Source organism: Cynocephalus volans, chromosome 7 (genome assembly GCF_027409185.1).
Source record: "Cynocephalus volans isolate mCynVol1 chromosome 7, mCynVol1.pri, whole genome shotgun sequence".
NCBI classification, from domain to species: domain Eukaryota; kingdom Metazoa; phylum Chordata; class Mammalia; order Dermoptera; family Cynocephalidae; genus Cynocephalus; species Cynocephalus volans.
In genome coordinates this window covers 36287772-36308158 of record NC_084466.1, presented here as the reverse complement: position 1 = coordinate 36308158, position 20387 = coordinate 36287772, and the positions used below count along the sequence as shown (strand labels likewise).

The 20387-nt window shown below is 36.6% G+C and overlaps 1 protein-coding gene across 6 annotated transcripts in view; it reads left to right on the top strand.

Moving 5' to 3' along the window:
- LMO7 (LIM domain 7) overlaps window positions 1–20387 on the top strand; it is a 119258-nt gene that overhangs the window by 36287 nt on the left and 62584 nt on the right. For all 6 annotated transcript variants that reach the window (XM_063101719.1, XM_063101715.1, XM_063101718.1 and 3 more), the window contains exons 3-4: window positions 16487–16517; window positions 17329–17442. Coding sequence is in view for 5 of the 6 variants with exons in the window: in XM_063101715.1 (XP_062957785.1) it covers window positions 16487–16517; window positions 17329–17442 (145 nt within the window). In the remaining variant the exon portion in view is untranslated. The remainder of the gene's footprint in view (window positions 1–16486; window positions 16518–17328; window positions 17443–20387) is intronic.

The window sequence follows — 20387 nt, the reverse complement described above, 5'->3', positions numbered from 1 at the left end:
ATAAAACTAGCTGTTGGGATTAATGTTGTATTCTGACAATATCTGGTAAGCTTTATCTTCTGAAAAATGCTAACCGAATTGAGGCTTTAGTGTGCCTTATAGTTGAGAGTCTGAAAGGGAGCACACTGAGGTAATGTGTATGTTAATTAGCTCTATTTAGCCTTCCGCAATGGATACATGTTTTAAAACATTGTGTTGTACGTGATACACATATGCCATTTTTATTTGTAAATTAAAAAACTAAAATGGGCAACTAACTTCTGAAGGGTAGGTGTGTTTATGGTGTACACGTGAGTTCCTTTTGCCCTTGTGCCCAATCTGGTGGGCCACTGACTGGTGGGGCTTGTGTCTTTGCATTTAAATCTCACCTTCACAAAAGAGTGATGGCTCTGCTTGTTTTTTCTTTCAAAGTTTTTGTATGATTTGAATTCGAGGAAGCTCACTCTGATCAGATGATTAAATGTTTATGGTATTTTGACTCTTGATTTTCGTAGAGACTTAGTGTCTTGTCTGTTCCTCTCCTCAGATTCTGCATGAGAGTACTTGACCTGTGCATTCTCACTCCTGAGCTACTGTGGTTCCCACTCATCCACCTTGTCAGGTCCACGCACACTCCTCTCACAGATGTTTATGCAGTTCCAGGCTTGTTGCTTATCCATCCACATTCTAATTTCCCTTCCATGGAAGCTTTGTCAGCCAGCAAGGCCAGCTTCCTCTTTCTGGCCTCCTCTGGACAGCCATTTTTGGAGGCCAGTTTCCATCTTGCCTCCTCCATGGAGACATCCCTCACTAAGAGGGGAAGCCAGCTGCCTGGATGCTAGTCCCAGTTCAGCCACTATTGACTGTGTGGACTCTGGCAAGTTCCCCTACCTTCTCTGTCGTTCCATTTAACTGTATAATGGGAGAACATGAGCACCTACTGTATTGGACCATGGTGAAGATTAAATGAGTTATTACAGGTAAAGAGCTTAGATGCCTGATGAATAGCAAATATTCAATAAATGTTATGATTTTATTACTACTGATATTATTTTTGATAAAATTTTAGACTTCTATTCTCTAAACTCCCATGGTAGGTATAATCTACATAAGTTTTCTTCTATTTATTTCATTTTTAATCTTTATGGTAGTTTTTTAAACAACTAACTCTTAGTATCTATGGAGATAGATTGAATTAAAAATACTTGGTGAAAGGCAATAAGTTAAGAGCAGGAATGCTGTGGAGGGCACAAGGAAGGTGGCGTGTGTCCGCAGGTCAGAGGCTGGCAGGGCATGTGTGAGGGGAGGGACGAGCATGCGGCAGGAAGAGAAAGGACTGCTGTGTTACTGTTGTTTGCGTTTGGGGGGAGGACTTTCTTTCTCTCTTACATATGGATTAGTTTATAGGTTTTTTTCCATAGTAATCTTAATTCTGTTATATTTACCTCAGTTTACATCCTTAGTTTCTGATTCTAAGTATTTTCTCACTTAATAAGATGCAGGTAAAAATAACTTTGTGGTTAAAATATGGCTGTGTTTTAAGAAAGGATTATAAAGGTAGATTTCTTAAGTAAACTAAGCAATATGATTTTATCCTTGGAGGAATAAGGCAGAAGGGAAAATAAAAGATCTGTCCATGTGAGGTGAAACCCTCCTACGAGGGAAATGTGGAGGAAGAAGAAGGGCGGCCAAGGACTAGCATGGCTGCTTTTGCCAGGAAAAGGATGGCACAATGTAGGTGACGTGCCTATAAACTCAATCTGTCCAACCTCCAGTAATGGGGCAGGAAAGACCTAAATACTCTCATATATGAAAGGGAAAGTTTTTTTTTTCTTTTGTCTTTTTTGTTATTTAGAGTAAACTTAGAACTATTTGCCAATTAAATCTAAATTTTAAGGCATGGAAGGCTACAGATTTAGGAATAACTTATGACAGACTTTTTCATACTCCTTGGATATTTTGATTACTGTGGTAACAATGATAAAGTGTTCTTAAACTGCAAAAGATGAAAGCAAATATGTTTGTTTCTGCATCTTAAGCCTAAAGTACATAAAGTTATAGAATAGCCCACTAACAATTATTCCTGTTTTAATCTAGTTCATTGTTAAGAATGGTTGTTGTTTTTACTATTTCCTTAAAGATTTTCTTATGAGTGGATACTTTGTCCTCTTAATTTTAGTAACAGATGTATTAAGGAAAATTATAGAAGTTGGAAGGGCATCATCTTATTAAGAAGTTAGTAGTAAATCATTGAGTCTCTAAGGGTTGCAAGGTGCTTTGAAACTATTTTGTTCATAAAATGATGAGAATTACAGATTTAGGAAGGACTTTCCTTAGATAAACTTTTGAACCTCTAAATATTCTTCCCCCCAATGCATTGGTCATAGTTCTTTTCCTATCCCCAACTCCTAAGTAAATGATTCGACAATCTGGTTTTTGATCCCTCTCTTACGTTTTGTTGAAACTTTAAGAAGAAATTTGGGGTTAAAACATTTGAAAGCTCTTTTTTTATTATGTCTTGGAATTGCTTTTATGAAATGACTTTGATAATGTACTAATTTTCTGCTACCAGTGACCTTGATTGTGATTTCAAAAAATGTTTAATTTCTTAAGACTTTAAAATCAGCATTTAAGAGTAGATAAATACTGTACTAAAAACTTGTCAGCCTTGAACAACTTTGGAGTGCATTATTGCACAATTATAATCAATGTAATACATGACAACCTCCATTTATATTCGTTCAGAATGGTTAGTCATGCCAGATAGTTGATGTGAGGGTTCATTGTTTTATATGAATTTACCAGAAAGGCTCTGAGAGAGAAAGACTCTCTAGAGAGATTAGTAAGGCTCTCTGTTGATTTTCATATCAATTTTAACATTGTAATGGGAATTGTTAATTTGAGAAACATGTACTTTTAAGGAATGTTCCTTTGTAAGAGGTAAAAATGAGAATATCAGAGCTGGAAGGTGCTAAAGAGATAATCTCATTCAGTGCAGTACTTTCACAAAAAGTGGCCTAGAAGAGGTCAGGTGCCTTTTGCAGTGTCAGCCAGATGTGTGTCTGGACTTCAGTTCCATATCCTGATTCCTAGTGTAGTTATTTCCACTGTATGTCACTGCCAGCTCAACCAGAGCAACAAAAGACTCAAATAAGAGGAATATTTCATTTTACCCAGCATTCACCTCATTTTTTATTTCAGTGAATCGTTATCTATAGTTTTGGTCTTTATCTACATTTTACTTTATTACTGGAGTTCAGATTTAGTAATCTGAACATAGCAAGGGCCAAACTTAAATTTAAAAAGCAGCCCATTTACTTGAATCAGCAGACCAGAATATGTTCACATTATTTCATACTTTAGAATATAAAGAAGGAACTTTACCATTGACAATTTAATTTTTCTGTGCAGCCACTATACATATTTCTTTATCCATGTTTTGTACCTATTTTCAAAAAGTTGGTCTGTTTTCCTGTTTTAAACCTGGTGCCTTACAGCTCTGTTTACACATCAGTATTTTTATGGAAAGTCATTTGACATTATAATATTCTGTGTAGGATTTTCCAATAAGGTGGCCTTATATTCATGCTCATGTAATCTTTCATCACATTCAGATAAATTATTTCAATGTTATTTAGTTCAGGTTTTCTTAAATGGGGGAGAAATTAAAGATTAGGAAATAGAAAAATATCTTCAGACTGTTTTCTCACCAATTACCTTTCTTCAGAGGTATAAAACAGGAATGCATGGTATTATGAGGAAATTATAAAATGAATGCAACAAAAGTAACTTATTTTAACCTTCTGAATAGAATTCCTTCAAAGCCGACATTGGTTGACTTTTCAAAAACCTTATGGGAGACATTCCTTCTGTGCTACTTGAAGCATTTTGTTCTGTGGACTCAAGATATGTGGTTTTTAAGGCTTAGGTGTTGTCTTCTGGATCACATGGAGTGTTGGTTTTTATGGAGTGTTAAATACTAAACTCAGTGACCTTCCCTGTTCTTTAGATTACTGGACCAAGACATCCTTAGAGCCAGCTTAGTGTGTTGTCATAGCAGCAAATCAAGTGCATTTTTACGCTGCTTTCTTGACCACACCTAAGCACAGTGAAGCATACTGAGGTTTTTTAGTTGACACTTGAAAATAATTGGCAGTAATTCCAGGCTTTTCACTTAATTTTGAGTATCTTTGTGTTTTTTGTTGTTTGTTTTTAATTCTAGTTGGGTAAGGCTAGAGGAATTATGTTTCAGTTAACTTCCTTTTTCAGAGAAGTAGCTAAACTCATTGAAACTGTAGTTTCAGTTCAGGAGTAAGTTAAACTTTGGTTAATTTCTAGGGTAGTGGCTTTCAATCAGCATGCTTCAGAATGCCTTGGGGAGCTCATTAAAACACATATTACTAGATCCCTAACTGCACAGAGGATGCCATTTTAGGAAGGTTCTTGAGGCATTTTTGTGATGGAGGAGATGTAGGGTAAGATGGAAGGCAGGAAATGAGTTAGATCTGAGAAAGAAAAGTTGAATTCAAGAGATATTTAGGGGCTGGAATTGATGGGACTTGGTGATGGGGACATGAGGGAAAGGGAGTTGTTTGGCTTAGGCCTCAGCTTTCTGGCTCTGAAACTTGGAGCCCTTCACTATGGCAGAGCTTGTGGAAGGATGAACAGGCTTGGGGATTAGATAATGCATGCACTTAAGAAGAACTTATTAGATTTTAAATTCTGGCTGGGGATAATGACAGTGGGGCTATAAAGGGTATAGGTGAGAAAAGATTCCTGGGAGGTATTAGAATTGGGTTGGCACTAAATATGTTAAATGGCAGGGGGAAGGGGAACATGAGATTCATTAGTCTTGGAGGTTTCGAAAAGGTATTCTCCAATAAAATGGGAAAATTGAAATTGATTGCAATAAATGTAAATTAGTCTGAAAGGCATCTGATTGAATGAATATTGAACTTGAAAGTTAACTGACAGGCAGGGTTATATTAACCTGATTTTGAAAGCCAGTTATGTTACTCATTTGAAGCATGTACATTTTTTCTCAATGGTTTATACAGGGTGATTGGTGATACTCTGATAATTTTGAGATTGCAACTGTTCTATGGAAGACTAAATAGGAAATAGGGTGTGCGTGTGCATATGTGAAAATCAAGGGTGGTATGTATAAATGGAAAATTTTAAATAATGCATCATGTTGACTTTCTAGAGAAGGACAGGTAGCTTTTTACAAATTATCAGAAATATAAAATATTTAAAAACAAATATGATTTATCTTCCTTGGATAATTAGTCAATTGCTCCAGCTTCATTTATTTCTGTTTATGAGATAGGTTGAGTTTGGTTTTATTAGTCGTGGGAAGTTTGGAAAATGTATTCACAAGGAAGAAATTTCTCATTCCTTTTTCCAATGGCACTGGTAGTTTTTACATATTTGTAATTTCCTGTGGGAAAGATGTTATCTTTGAAGTTTAAAAGCAAATTTTTACTCTATTTTCTTAAACTAATTGGAATTAAATAGTTTTAAGTGAAAATTTGGTGACAAAATTTAACTGTGAAATGAGTTTCACTGACATAAATACAGATGGTGCTGTTGACAGTGGTTGGCTGTGGATGAGGGTTAAATTGGAGAATAAGGATTTTTAGCCCAAGGATACTGATATGCTGTGAATAGTCTTTTAGGTCAGATAAATCTGGGTTTGAATTAAGACTGTATAAGAAAGGTAACTTCTGGAAAATTGCAGTCTCATTAAGCTTCAGTCTTGCATCTGTAAAATGGGGATAACACTGAATAGAGAGCTATATGGGTGGTAACATTAAGCTGCATATGACATGTGTAGAGCAATGCTGATACGGTACTTGTAGTAGTTTTCTGTCGCCACTGCAGTAAATCACCACAAATTCAGTGTCTTAAAACAGCACAGATTTATTCTCTTATGGATCTGGATATCATATCCAAAACGAGTCTTATGGGGCTAAAATCAAGGTGTCAGCAAGATTGGTTCCTTCTTGAGGATCCAGGGGAGAATCCATCCTTGCTAAATTTACTTCTAGAGAAAGCCAGCATTCCTTGGCACCTGGCTACATCACTCTGAGCTCCACCTCAGTGGTCACATTCTTCTCCTCTGTAGTATTCAAGTCTCCCTCTTGCTCCCTCTTATATGACACTTGCGGTTACAGTTAGGATAACACAGAATGTTGCCCCACCTCAAGATCCTTAACTTAATCACATCTGCAAAGTCTCTTTTGTACTCAATAAATTGATATTTTAAATTTTGAACAAGAAACAAATTAAAAATGGAATCTTTTGTTCCAACTAAGAAAACTGTGGTGGTATAATGTGAATTATTCAGGTACAGTATATGAGGGTACTTCAAAAAGTTCATGGAAAGATTTGTATTCTTTTTTTTAAAATTCAATTTTATATTTATTTTTATGGGGTACACTGTGTTGTTTCAATACATGCATGTACTGCACAGTGATTCACTTAGGGGAGATAGCATAGTTTTGTCCCCATTAGTTCACTCTTAACCTTTCTCCGACCCCTCCCAAACTGTGGTAACCATTATTCTACTCTCTACTTTTAAAAAAAACACACACGAACATTAACATCCTTATTGCAAAAAGAACTCTTAAAAATGAATTAGAAAAATCTAAGCAGAAATGGGGAAGGACATGAGTAGATAAGTCACACACCCCAAAGAAACACATGTGGTTAATAAGTACATTCTACCATCTGGTTGTGGGTGAGGGTGGGGCTGGCCCACTCCTTTCTCAGGATCCCAGGTGTTGGGCTGGCTCCACTGCTGGCCTGGATGTGTGGCAGGGCTAAGGCCCATATCAGCTATATTATCTTTTAATTCTGTTTTCCGTGGACTTTTTGAAGTACCCTCATATTTTATGTACAGATGGATTTCACAGCATGTACTTAAACATCCTGTGACGCATGATAGATGGATCTAAAGTTTATGAAGATTAGGCAATGGCTTAAATAAGACTTAACTGACCTAAGTTGGTCAGACTTTCTAAGAATATATTGCAGTATCACTGTAATGGGGAAAATGAGGTTCACTGATGCATCATTCTTACTGCTTCACATCAAAGAGACGGGTGTGCTTGGATGAGTTTTTACAAGGTAGCAAGAATGTTGAGCTCCTAGCTATACTAAGTTGTAATTCTTTCAGCATTCAGTGTATATTTACTGAGTATCCATGATGATTCAGGCACTGCGCTAGGACTTGCCCTTCGATTTGATAATGTCTTTCATTAACTTCTCAGGTGTGTAGTTCTTCCTTGGCTGATTGCTTTGCTCTTACATTTGATATACTTTTCTAGATTGCAGTCATTAAGTGACCCTTTCAGTTCATTTTAGACACCTGAGAACCTTGAGTATGCTTTATCTGATTAGAAGAGTTAAATTCTTAGATCCTCTGTAACAGTGGTTCTTAACCATGGCAGTTTTGACCCCAATTCCCAGAGGACATTTGGCAATGTGTGGAGATAGTTCTGATTTTCATTAATGGGGTGGGGGAGTGCTACTGGCAGCTGGTGGATAGAGGCCAGGAATGCTGCTTAACATTCTATAATGCACAGGATAGTCCCCCCACAACAAAGAATTATGAGCTCCAAAATGTTAATATTGCTGAGATTGAGAAACCCTGCTCTAAAATGATATTATCTCTATTAATCTTTGGCATAAATAAAATTGTGACAAACTTAATTTTTTTCTATCTCAGGGTTGCTCCAGTATACATTAGATAAAGAAAGAGAAGTTTATATGGAACAGGAAAAATTTAGGACTAAAATGATTTGACATAAAACCTGAGGACTAGCAATCTCTTTTTTTGTGGGTGGATGGCGTGGGTACTAATTTTTCTCATGGTTGAAATTAAAATTTAAAACAAGTATTACAGTAAGTGGAAAATAACTTATTTTTAAGTAATGTGAAGACTTCTGAATGTGTTGCATGATAGTTTGGTATGCATTGTTTTGATTATATGGGGTTTGTATTATAAATACATAGCACATTTAATATATTTAAGTTACAGCTAAGAAATTGGTGTAATGATATAATAACTTGCAAATAATTTACATCATCATATGCTTTACTGAGAACTTCCATGTACATCAGAAAGGAAATAAGTATTTATGTACTAGGCATTTTAAATATATTATGTTTAATTTTCACACACCTAAGTAAATATTGTCTCCATTTTTTAAGGTAAGAAAATGTACCTTCAGGAAATTAACTAAAATCTTTTCCCATTTAATCTTGTACATGCTTACTTTATAATCTTATTTATTTAGAGTTCATGGGTATTCGTCGTATAGAAACCACACTTATAAGGACCTAGCAGTGGTAAAGTACCGGAAATCAATATTTTGTGATTACTTTCTAAGTATGAGAATTATGATGATGACAGTATTTCATTTACTTAGAAGAGATCTTTTAAAAAGTGCTTTGGCAATTTTTCATCTGTGGAATCTTATAATGAGTTGAATATGCAAGAAAGTTCAATACATATTTAAATTTCACCCGCAAAGATGACAATGGGAAACTTCTGCTATTGTCTTTGGGAGGCAGATTTAGGGAGGAAATTATTGTTGATATAAGTAGGTTTTGAACCAACACTTTGAGAAAATATTGACAATTACATTCTAGGATATTACAAAGAGAATTATTGGGGGAGGTAGTTAAGAAAGAAGTAAATTATTTTTTAAATATATTAAGGTAGAAAGTATTTGTGATTGCATTAATACTAAAACAGGGTCTTGGGAAAGTCTGTAAATCACATTAAATCTTAATAGTTTGTGACCTTGGGGAAGTTTCCTAAGCTTTTGAAGTCTCAGTTTCCTAATCTCTAAATCATTATATTGTTTTGTGGACTAAAGGAGATAATGTAGAAACAGTGAACATAATGATTGTTATAAAGTGCTTAATAAAGGCAATTGTTATGATTATTTTAATTATATTGCTAAGCATAAAGGAGGACTTAAACAGAATACAATTGGAAAACAATTAATACTAGTGTCCTTAAGATTTTAGTAACTGTTCTTCCAAAAAAATTAAAAGTCAATTTTTCAAAGTATAAGTAAAATAGGCCTCTTGTTATAAGATTTCTCAGAACTTTAACTTGCTATTATGTATACTCAAGAGAATAATATAGTATGTAGGTTTTTTCAAAAAGTTTTGACCTTAAGTCCCATTAAAATTTTGCCAGTTTCTCCTGTTCCCTGGTACACACTTTTAGAAACACTTGAATGAAAATATATCACCTGGTACATTATTGTTGTTCCAATATTAAGACCCTAAAGACTAGAAGATTTATATTTAAGTCAAATTTCATTTTGACTTTCCTGAGCATGGGCTCAAGTTTGGAAGGACACCTGAGATGTCCAGTTCAGTATTTTCTTAAATTATATTTTTAGGTGTGTCAGTAGTCTTGATAAAATTTTTGTTGATATTAATAATTCTCTCTCTTTCCTCCTTTGAGGAGAAGTAACTTAGTAATTGTGTGTGGTGAGTGGGTTAGTTGTGAGGGGTAACAATAATTCCTCAGCCCTCATCTTATCCTGCCTTCCCACAGCACCGCTGACCCTGTTTGCTCCTGGCTAGCCTCTCCTGTCACCCTGGGTGGCCCTTCTCTGTCTGCTTTGCTAGTGCCCTCTCTGCTTCTTAAGGCTCATGTGTTGGGTTTCACAGGGCTCAGTCCTTGGACTTCTTTTCTATCTATACTATTTCCTAAGTGATCCCATTTCGTCTTACAATTTTACATTCCATCTGCATGCTGATAACTCACCAAGTTTTATCTCCATTCTAGATTTTTACCTTGAACATTTTATTTGAATGTCTAATTACCAATTACCTACTCCATGTTTCTACTTTAAGTGTATCGAACTTAACATGTCTAAAACCAAAACCTACTGTATCCATTGCTGCAGTTACTAGCGTTATTACCTACAGAAGAAAAATTGGTGGTAAATTGATTTAGTGGACATTCCTTCTAGTCTCTTCCTCAGTACATTTTGTATAATTGAATGTTAGACTCCACTTAATAAACAGATCACTGATAATGTATACTAAATTCTGGATTCAGTAGTTATCTTAATATATACTCTGTTTCTGGTTTATAGTCTAACAGGATTTACATGTCAGTCTCAATTGTGAAATCAGTTTGTGTAATAACACTCATATTACACAAAGTAGAAAAGAAGTATTATAAAAGAGTCTCTGGTTGAGAGAGTTAAGAATAAAACCCACCTTTCAGCTCCTGCAACAGCATTCTTCAATTTTATTATTTAAGCGGGACTGTGTGCCAGTGTCTTCGAGTGCAGGTAGTTTTTCCCCCTTCTCTTTAAGTGAAACTGTGCTATTCTTAGTAGTTTGTGGGAGGGGTGTGAAATTTAATAACAAATTATTTTTAACAGGAGGGTACTTATTTGTTTTTCATGATTGGAATAAGCATTATGTTGCTAGGGCCCAAACTGTTGAATTTCCAAGAGTTTTTTCTCACATAGGCATGTACAGAAAACATCAAGTTTATATATTTCTGCTCAGTAATTATCTCCAGGGGTGATGTTATTTTCTCAAGTGTCATTTTTATAGTTTCCACAATAATCAGATAGCATTGCATTTTGTAGCAGTGGCAGATTAAAACCTATGAGTCACATGTCTGTAACTAACATTACTGGAAGGTTGTCAAAATGGAGTGCAGTTTCATTTTTAGGGAGAGGGTGGGAGGGAAGAAGGCAGAATGTCAATTTCCTACTTTTTTTCCCCCCATAATGCAGCTTGCTTTTTTGAGAGAAGGAAAGAAACAAGTAAAGTATTCTAAGAATTCATCCTTAACTTTTTATGCACATGTCTCCTGTATTTGACAGTGATTAGAGAAAGGTGGTAGTATTTGCTCTGTTTTAAATAGTGCAATGGATAAATTCCATTAATAGAACAATAGCATTTCCATTAATAGAAAAGGAAGCCATTGCTTGATATATTCTAAATTCCTTCTCTGATTTCTACATTTTGAAAAGAAATGACCTCTTTTCTTAGAGACAGTATTATTAGAAATTACTTTCTTGCTATTTCTTAAAATTTCACCTAATATCTTTAGGGTTGTTCAGGACTCCAACGGTCTCCTCCCATTTGGAGACAGTCTTGTTCATATATAAAAATGATGCCACTCTTCTGTCATCAGAAGGACATCTGCTTTGAATTATCTCTACTGTCTCTTGCTGCCACACACACTTGCCTCTGCCTTTACTCCATACATGTCTGACAGATTTAAATCAGATGCTGTCCACATACTTTGTCTTCTTGTGACTGCTTATGAAATGATTAAGGACCTCATTTCTTGATTTTTTTATTTTATTTTATTTTTAAAGTTGTAAACAGGTGGCCAAACTGCATAAGCAACAACTGGAGAGCAGAGAGTACTTAGTGGCTTGGAAAGGGACCAAGTGCCTTGTGAGTCCAGCTCCTATAATATCAATCCATTTTCCCAAGAGGCAACACCCAGGTCACCTGTTGCCACCCAGGGCAAGGCAGGGTTGGGCTGGGCAGGGCTGGAACTAGCATTTGAAAGGTTGGGTTTCCAGGAAGAATCTGGGCCTTGCTCTGGGAAGTCGCTTCAGTAAGAAAAGGCCTGGGGACATAGTCACTCAAGGATCTGCAGTTGTTCTGGGCAACAAAGGAATCAAGAAGGAAGCTTTTTCTGGTAGCCGGGAGGAGACTGAGCTGGGTATTAACTGTGCTTGAGTCCTTTGCAGAATTCCAGATTCCTCGTTTGCCAGGGAGACCTGGGCTGGAGGCTTGGGGTGGTGGCCAGCGGTGCCAAACCTCACTTTTTTTATTAGAATGTGAGGAAATCTTCCCCTGTGTTACCTGGTGCAAAAATATTCCTACTGTATCAGAAATTGTAGCATGAGTTTTTAATCACACATTTCCTCATGTAATGGTTCAGTCAGAAAACTGTATTCAGTTTTAACCGAGGTTGGCTTGGACAGGATGGGGGCTGGGATTTGGGGAGAAAAGATGATTTTGGAGCCATAGAGAATTCAGCTCTTAGGTGCTTATGATATTGGGACAGAGCATGGGGAGATTGGGCCTTCAGTGTTGCAAATGAGAAAGTTGGTACCTTGAGGAAGATGGGTATCAAGACACAGGAAAGAAGTATAAGAAGAGAAGTGGGATTGATTCTGTGTCAGACTGTGAAGCTTTATTCTTACTTGGAGGAAAATGTCCTCTGTCTCTCTTGGCCCTTGGTCTGCTGAGCTGGTTCTGTGAGTGGCTTTAGGTAACTTACATATGAACATTTAAATGCTTGACTGTTCTTAGTCAGGTCTGTGATTGACTCTGGGGATATAGCCATGCCCCAGGTATGGGTCTGGCTCTCTGCAGCCCCCTGGAGAAGCTAGAGTAAAGGCTGTGGTATGCATGCTTGTGAGCCCACATTAGCTCCTTGGATAAACAGGAGGTATTTGGAATCATTTTTGGTGTGGTCCTAGGACACAGCTGGCTGGTACACACTGGTAAAAAATCATCTCATCTGAGGGCCGAGCCCGTGGCACACTTGGTAGAGTGCTGCGCTGGGAGCGCGGCGACGCTCCCGCTGCGGGTTCGGATCCTATATAGGAATGACCGGTGCGCTCACTGGCTGAGTGCCAGTCACGAAAAAATGACAAAAAAAAAAAAAAAAAAAAAAAAAAAAATCATCTCATCTGTTAGCACCTTGTTCCCAAATTGTGCTATTGAATATGAGGGAGATAGATTTTTGCTGTGCAGGCATATTTTTTTCTCAGATTTTGAACTTTTGGAAAATCTAAGGGTATCTGGCCAGGGCTGGCCTTGGTAGACCAAGGATGGGTGGGGAGGGCTGGCTTGGTGCCAGCATGGATGTTTAGACAATGACAGTGATACCACACCAGTTTGCCTTGCCCTTTGTTTGACCTTATTCTAGAAATAATTTCTTATCTTTGTTCAAAGCCTCCCATGGCAAGAGGGCAAGGGAAACATAACATGAAAGAGTGTCTTAAATGAATGTGTTTAACCAGTAATTGAGAGCATCTGTGTGCCAGGCACTGTGCTAGGCATTTTTGAACACATGTTTTTATGTGCTTGCCAGGTCACAGACCCCGTCTTAAGGCACTTGGCATACCATAGTGAACAAAACCACAAAAATCCTTTTGGATTCTGGTGGAGGAGAGAGAGATTAAAAATAAATGCCTGTAGTAGATGGTTATAAATACAGAAATAAAGCAGGAATGAGAGATAGGGAGTGTCAGGCAGGCTGGTTGCAGTTTTTAATCCTGGGATCCAGCATGAATTCACTGGGAAGCCTTTCTGGGTAGAGTGGTGAGTAAGGTGGGCCCTGCCCTCACATAGCTGCAGTCTAGTAATGACTGTTTCCTGATGAGCACTTCACCATAAGGCTAGGGACTCTGCTAAGTAAATGTGTACATTTCCTCCTAGTTTACTGAAATGGAGGACATTATCCCCCGTTTATCCAGAAGGAAACTGAAGCTTTGTGAGTTAAGTAAGTTGCCTAAGTGAACATAACCAGTGGAACCCAGATCTGTCTCCAAAGCCCACGCCTCTTAAACATGGTATTATATCATGGCAACTATGGGCGTGGTGGTGGTGGAGGAATTATCCAACTTTGGAGATAGGGCTGCCTTCTTCTTGGTTCTGATGGGTTGTGCAATAACTTGGCTGGCTCTGGGGAGGGTGTTACCCTGAGCTTCCCCTCCACCTCACCCTGGTTCTATTTGACAGGCCTTGGGGCTGTGCCCTGTGGCCATGATGGCAAAGGAGCCATCTGGTTATTGACTTCTAGGCAGTGGGATGTGTTTTTTGTGTATCAGAGCGTGAACTCTCTTTACTCCAGCAAATCATTGACTACTTGAATTCCTAGCATTACATTGCAGTGATAGGACACTAATTTGGCTGACCTATGGGTCATTGTGTTCAAGGACCTGTTATAAACACTCATATTTAGAAGGGAATGTAAAGTGAATGAAAGGTAACAATGCCAAGGTCACTGCTTATTGTGTTTATCACATAATAGGCCATACCTCGTATTTCCAATGATTGCTTTATCATGATAAAAAGTAAAATGCAAATGAGTGTGTTGGATTAGAAACCTTTATTTAGGTTGTGGAAAGGAGGTCAAGGGTTCAAGAGTGCTCCACTGTTCTTTCTGTTCTGAGTGTGCTTATGATAGTGGGGTGGTTTTTGCCTCCTGTATCCTTTGGGTATTGATGGTTCTTTTGGCAAATTTAATATCTGAGGTGTGCATGTTGGTCATCAATCTAAGAAGGGCTTATATATTCACAACTCTGTTATTTTTCGTTGTCAGTTTCTAGTGACTTTCCACACTTACTAATTCCAAAATAAAGGCCTGTTGCCTTTTATAAGATGATTTTCTTTTTACCAAAGAGTTAAGCTATGGTTCGAGCACTTGGGCTGTGAAATTTATTCTACTTATTTAATGGAGTATTATATATGGTTTTTACCTCCATGTTCTGTAAGAAGACAGTAGATCTAAAAATATACTTTGTTTCCTTTGTCTGATTAAATTTTTGCTGAAAACCAACCCGTCGCAAACTCTGTTTATAGTATACATACAGAAAAGTATACGTATTATAAATGAACAATTCAAAGACTTTTTAGAAACTGAGCACACTTAGGTAGCTTCCAGATCAGCAACCCAGGGGCTCCACCCTCTTCCCATCACTTCCACATTCTGTCTCTCAGCAGTAACCAGTTAGGGTTAGGGTTAGTAATCAGTTTTCTGTCACTGATAACAAAATACCTGAAATGGCGTAATTTATAAAGAAACAGAATTTATTTCTTCAAGTTTCGGAGGCTGGGAAGTCCAACGTCAAGGGAGTACATTTGGTGAGGGCCTTCTGCTTGGTGGAGGCTCTCTGAAGAGTTTAAGGTGGTGCAGGATGTCACATGGTGAGAGGGCAAGAGTGTCTAATGTGCTCACTTGCTCTCCTTATAAATCCACTAGTGCCATTACTGTGATAAGCCTTTTATTTCTTAACTCATTAGTCCCTGAATGGATTAATGCATTCATGATGGCAGATCCCTCAGATCCAATCACCTACCAAAGGCCCACCTTTCAAATACCATAGTTGGATTTCCAAACCTCTTAACACTGTTATAGTGGGGATCAAGCTTCAATATGAGTTTTGGGGGGACATTCAAACTGTAACAGTACTATCCTGACTTCTAACAGTATATTTTTCTTTTGCTGTTTTTGTGTTTTATTTGAATACAATAATACAATCTGTACTCTTTTGCATCTGGTTTCTTTCTTCCTGCTGTTTATGAGATTGAACCATATGGTTGAATGTAGTTGTAGGTTGTTCATTCTCATTGCCATATAATATTTCATTGTGTGAATATTACATAATTAATGTAAGTGGATTAAGAAGTTAAGTAGTTATACCAATTTACATTTCTACCAGTAGTGTGAGAATTTGTGACTTTTATTGTTGAGGTGCTTTTTGGGGGGTGGGAGGTGGAGGTGCATGTTATTCTTAGGTTCATTTCTGTTCATGTTTGTTGGAATAGTCATGATTGCCTTGTTGGTTCTTTGAAAGCTAAGTTAAATATTTGTCTCTGTGCACTCATACTCTCCCCTTTTTTCTTTCTCTCTCTATGTATATGAATATGTGTTTTATATATGTTGTGTTTCATGTATATATGTCTTCTACACACATATATAGGTAACTTATGTGGGTGTGTATATTTTATCTTACAAAGAAAGTCACCGCAGAAGCCATCTAGCTCAGTCTTCTACAGTCTGTGAATTTGCACTGACGTTGCTTAGGGTGACCCATGCTTTTGTTTAGTAACATGCTGTTGCCTCTTCAATATTGCAGTGACATCTGCTCCCTTTTAACTTCATCCATAAGTATCAGGCTCTTTTACAGTTGCACAAAAAACCATGATTCTTGTAGTAGAATGAAGTTTCTTCAGGTGGAGGTTCATAGCTATTTTTAAAGTGCACTTTTCATATCTGCAGGGTCATGGCCTGTGAGCTAGTTTGTTCTTGGGAACTTGGATGAAAACCCCATAGACAATGCAGAAGAAAGCTCAGTTCAAAGCTGCTTTTTCTTCTTTTTTCTTTTTAAGGTTTTTGTTTTGTTTTCTAATATTTCTGTCATGAGCATGCATGATGTTTTTTCTGTCTCTGGTTGGGTTTACATTGTTTAGAATGAAAATACAAAAAAATGCAAGTACTGTATTTAAAAAATCAGACCATAATGAATAAAATAATGAGGAAAAATATTGCTTTTTGTAGAAAACTGACCATTATATTTCATCAAATCAATGAATATGGAAAAATTCTTCTGATGGATAATATATGCTCTAAGATTTCTGTACTTCCATGTGATATTAATATTCATAGAACTTTTAGAATAAAAGATTTTTTTCTAGCTATAATTAATAATTTAAGGTTCATGAATTTTACTTAATAGATTTTTTCTTCTCTTTACAGGCAAGAAGAGACTGATAGGAGAGTGAAAAATGTAAGATATATTTACTTTAATGGAGTATTATACATGGTTTTTATTTCTGTGTTCTGTAAAAAGACAATGGATCTAAAAACATACTTTGCATCCTTTTTCTAATTAAATTTTTGCTAGAAGCCAACCAGTCACAAACTCTAAGTATGTTTAAATGTAAATATTCTAATATATGGTAAAAATATATGTTCTTTGTTCTCATAGTATAAGAGGGTAGGTTAGATTTAGGAAGCTGATTAGTAATGTGGTAAAGGCAAATAAACATGTTTTATGATTTTCAGGGGTGCAAGTAGGAAACTACCAAATCAGACTTTAAAGAAAAACACTGAATATTTAAGGACTCTGGGTACTTGCTCAATGTAGACTCATATAATGTCTTTGATATTCTGTATATATTAGAAGAATATCTAAAAATATGACAACTTTATTTTTAAAAAGCTTGATATCGTTAATAAGAAAGCTCAGAATTACTGATATTAGGTGTTCATTTTATAAGTCTGTTGAAAAAATATTGATTGCTTGAAAAGTTTTATTTATGTTTTCTTATGAATTTTTTTCTTTCTTCATGTGTACCGGTAGAATTTATGAATGCCTTTTGGGATCTGGACTTTTGATCTAAGAACTTGCTCAGGGACAGGAAAATCTAGAACGAATAATTAAGATTTTTAATAAATCGTCTCCTTCCCATAACTTTTAAAGACAGTCTGCTTCCAACCTTAGAGTGATATGTGCTACCATTTATCTGCAGTACTCACCTGCGTTTGAGCTCACAATCTAAATGCACTGATCTTGTTTATGGAATTTTTTTTTGAAGGTTTTGATAACATTGTACTGGCTGGGAAGGAAAGCACAAAGTAACCCCTACTATAATGGTCCCTGTCTTAATCTGAAAGCATTTGAGAATCTTTTAGGACAAGCTCTGACTAAGGTAAGGAAGCTACGTGTGTGAGAGATGCCTCCTGGAACTGGTACTACTACTTTCTCCTTCCATTTTTCTTCCTCCTCTCTATAAATATGGCAGCTCTAACTTTGCTACACTCTAAATTGGGCTGAATAGAGAGGATTGTTATTCGTTTGGTGGCATTGTATGCTACCACCAAGGAGTGAGTGAGTCTATTCCAGAGCAGTTTACGTGGTATAGAGATGTATCTTTTAATTTTAGGTAATTTGCTGGCACACACATTTGCTTCCTTTCTTATACACTCTCTGTTTAACTTGACTGTTTCTAGACTCGTTATGAACTCAACCTGTAGTAGTAAGGTGCTTTCAGCGCTACTAAAATGTGTGGAAGTTACTTAATTTCTTTATATTATTGTGTTCTTTTCATGGGTGATTATATCTCTAATGCCCACACTCTAGTATCCCCACAATTCTACCTTGCTGCCTCTGTTTCCTAAAGATTAGTGAATGCTAAGTAAAATTTGATAATATTTTGAAGTTACAATCCTTTGTTTTACACATTTTTAGCCTTTTATATCCTGGAATCAATATGACAACCATTTGAATGCTTAAGGACCTCTGAGGACAGCTGAGTGCCAGGACTGACTGTAGTTCTGCCAAATCTTCATTTATAAGATCCAGATGGGGAATTTGCAGAGCTCAGAAGAATATATGTAGAGAGTGTGTGTGTGTGTGTATGTGTGTGTGTGTGTGCCTGTGTGTGCGCGCGCACGCGTGTGTGTATGTGTATGTGTATAATACCATCTAAATAATAGTAGTTGCTTCATGGGTTTTTCTGATAATTAAATGAGTCTGTACCAATAATGCATTTAGCATCAGTGTCTGGCACATTGTAAGGATATGATAAATGTTAATTACCATGATTGGAAGATAGAAATTTTAGGCCAGGATGAAAATGATCACTGTCCTCTACATCTCTCCTGATCTTTAAATTGTTTTGCCTGAGTTCAGCCACATACATTATAGAGAGATGAGATTATAGAGCCTAGAAATTTCATATATATATATATATATATATATATATATATAAAAAATTGTAATGAGTCGATAGCACTCTATTCAGATTCCTTGAATAATTAGTTCAGGTAATAGGTTAGTAGGTGAGATATCAACATGCACATGCATTGTACTAGGTGTTGGGAAAACACTCATGGCAAATGACCCAACTGCACAGAGCACAGTTGTTTGATGAGACAGATGAGCAGATGGGTCACTGCCATGAAGGAGGGTGAGGCTCTGAGGGAAGAATTGCAGGGGCCTTTGGGCACAAGGAGAGCCTTGCCTTACAGTTATTTCAGCTATGAAAGCATTCAATTAAAAACTATGTGGGACTTTGGCTCATATGTTAGTGCTCTCTTTACATCCTTTGGTCCTTTTTATGACAGTCTGACTCAGGTTGGATAATCCTGGTACAGTGTTTATGCTAGGAGTGCCTCATTAAAGGCTGTTTCCTGTCACCAATGTGAAAATCAGAGTGTGTAAAAATCTTTTCGTAGGTAAAACTGTAGTTGTGGTTCCTTTGTTATGGGATAGCCGTGAGAGGCGTGTGACTATATCATCCCCGTTTTGCATCAGTTCTGTTAAAAACAAAATCATTTTATCCATCAAACTTTTCCCATTTAACTAGATGAGGCTTAATGGCTAAACCAAAATACCAGTTAAAAAAAATTCTTGCTGTAAGCTGTTGCACTTGAGTTATCTTATAAGTTGGAGGTGACTCATTTTAGGTGACTTGTCAGGGTGAAGTCATCCTTAAACACAGGCACCAGGGCCAGACTGAGGTTCTTATATAACTGAAATGGCCGTCATCAATATCTTTAACATTTACGAGGTCAAAAATTATCTTGCTGTGTACTAAACTCTAAGACCTCAGCAAATATGTGTCTAAGAAACCTGATGGATCTGAAGACTTACTTAAAATTTTTTTATCCTTTTATATTTTGAGAAGTATTTTGGTGGCACCAGCAATAGGCCTAGCTTCCCCATCTGCTAGGAAATAGCAGGGAGTAAGGTAGGTGCCTGCATTTTCATGACAGGATGTCAACTCCAATGCCAGGGTGTCTGGCATCTAAAGCATATGAAATCCAACTTAAATCTGCTAGACCTTATTGGTGCTTCAAACACTTGTCAAACAACTGAACCATGAATTGACAGATCCAGTATTAGTGAAAAGTGTGCCTGAGACAGCTACTGGTTACTCATTGTAAACACACTTTTTCCAACATTTTCCATGTGTTGAAAATATTCAATAATTAAAAGTTAAAAGAATAGTGGCAACAAATACCCAGATGTGCACCATCTGATTGAATTATTAAAATTTCCTGTTTTGGCTTTATTGCTTTATTTACCTATGTATCTATCCTCCCACCTATGTTTTTACTTAACCATTTTAAGGTAAATTGCTGATACCGTGATACCTCATGCCTAAATGCTTAGCATGCATCTCTTATGAGTAAGAATATTCTTCTCTATAGCCACAAGTCTATTATACTTAAGAAAACTCAAATATTCTCCATTACCTAATATCCAGTCCATATTAAAAATTTCCCATTGTTTCCGAACTATTTTTCATAGCTCTTTCTTATCTGAATTGTGGTTTAATCAAGGTTTACATATTACATTTGGTTGTTAGTAATTCCTAGGTTCTTCAAACTGAGTAAGCTCAACTGAAAGTAACATTACTGATTTTTACTATAGTAACAAAATTACCTTCACCATATTAAAAAATTTCAGTTACTAGATATTTGATTACTAGAAGTCAGGACTATACAAAGGGCCTTATAATTTTTACTTAAATCAAATCCTGATTTTAAAAAGTCTAATTTTATTTTGCTGTTAGCTTTCTTAGAGGAACGTTAATTAAAAATGCTTATTTTGAGTAAGTTTCTATATAATTTACAGACCTTTGGTTAA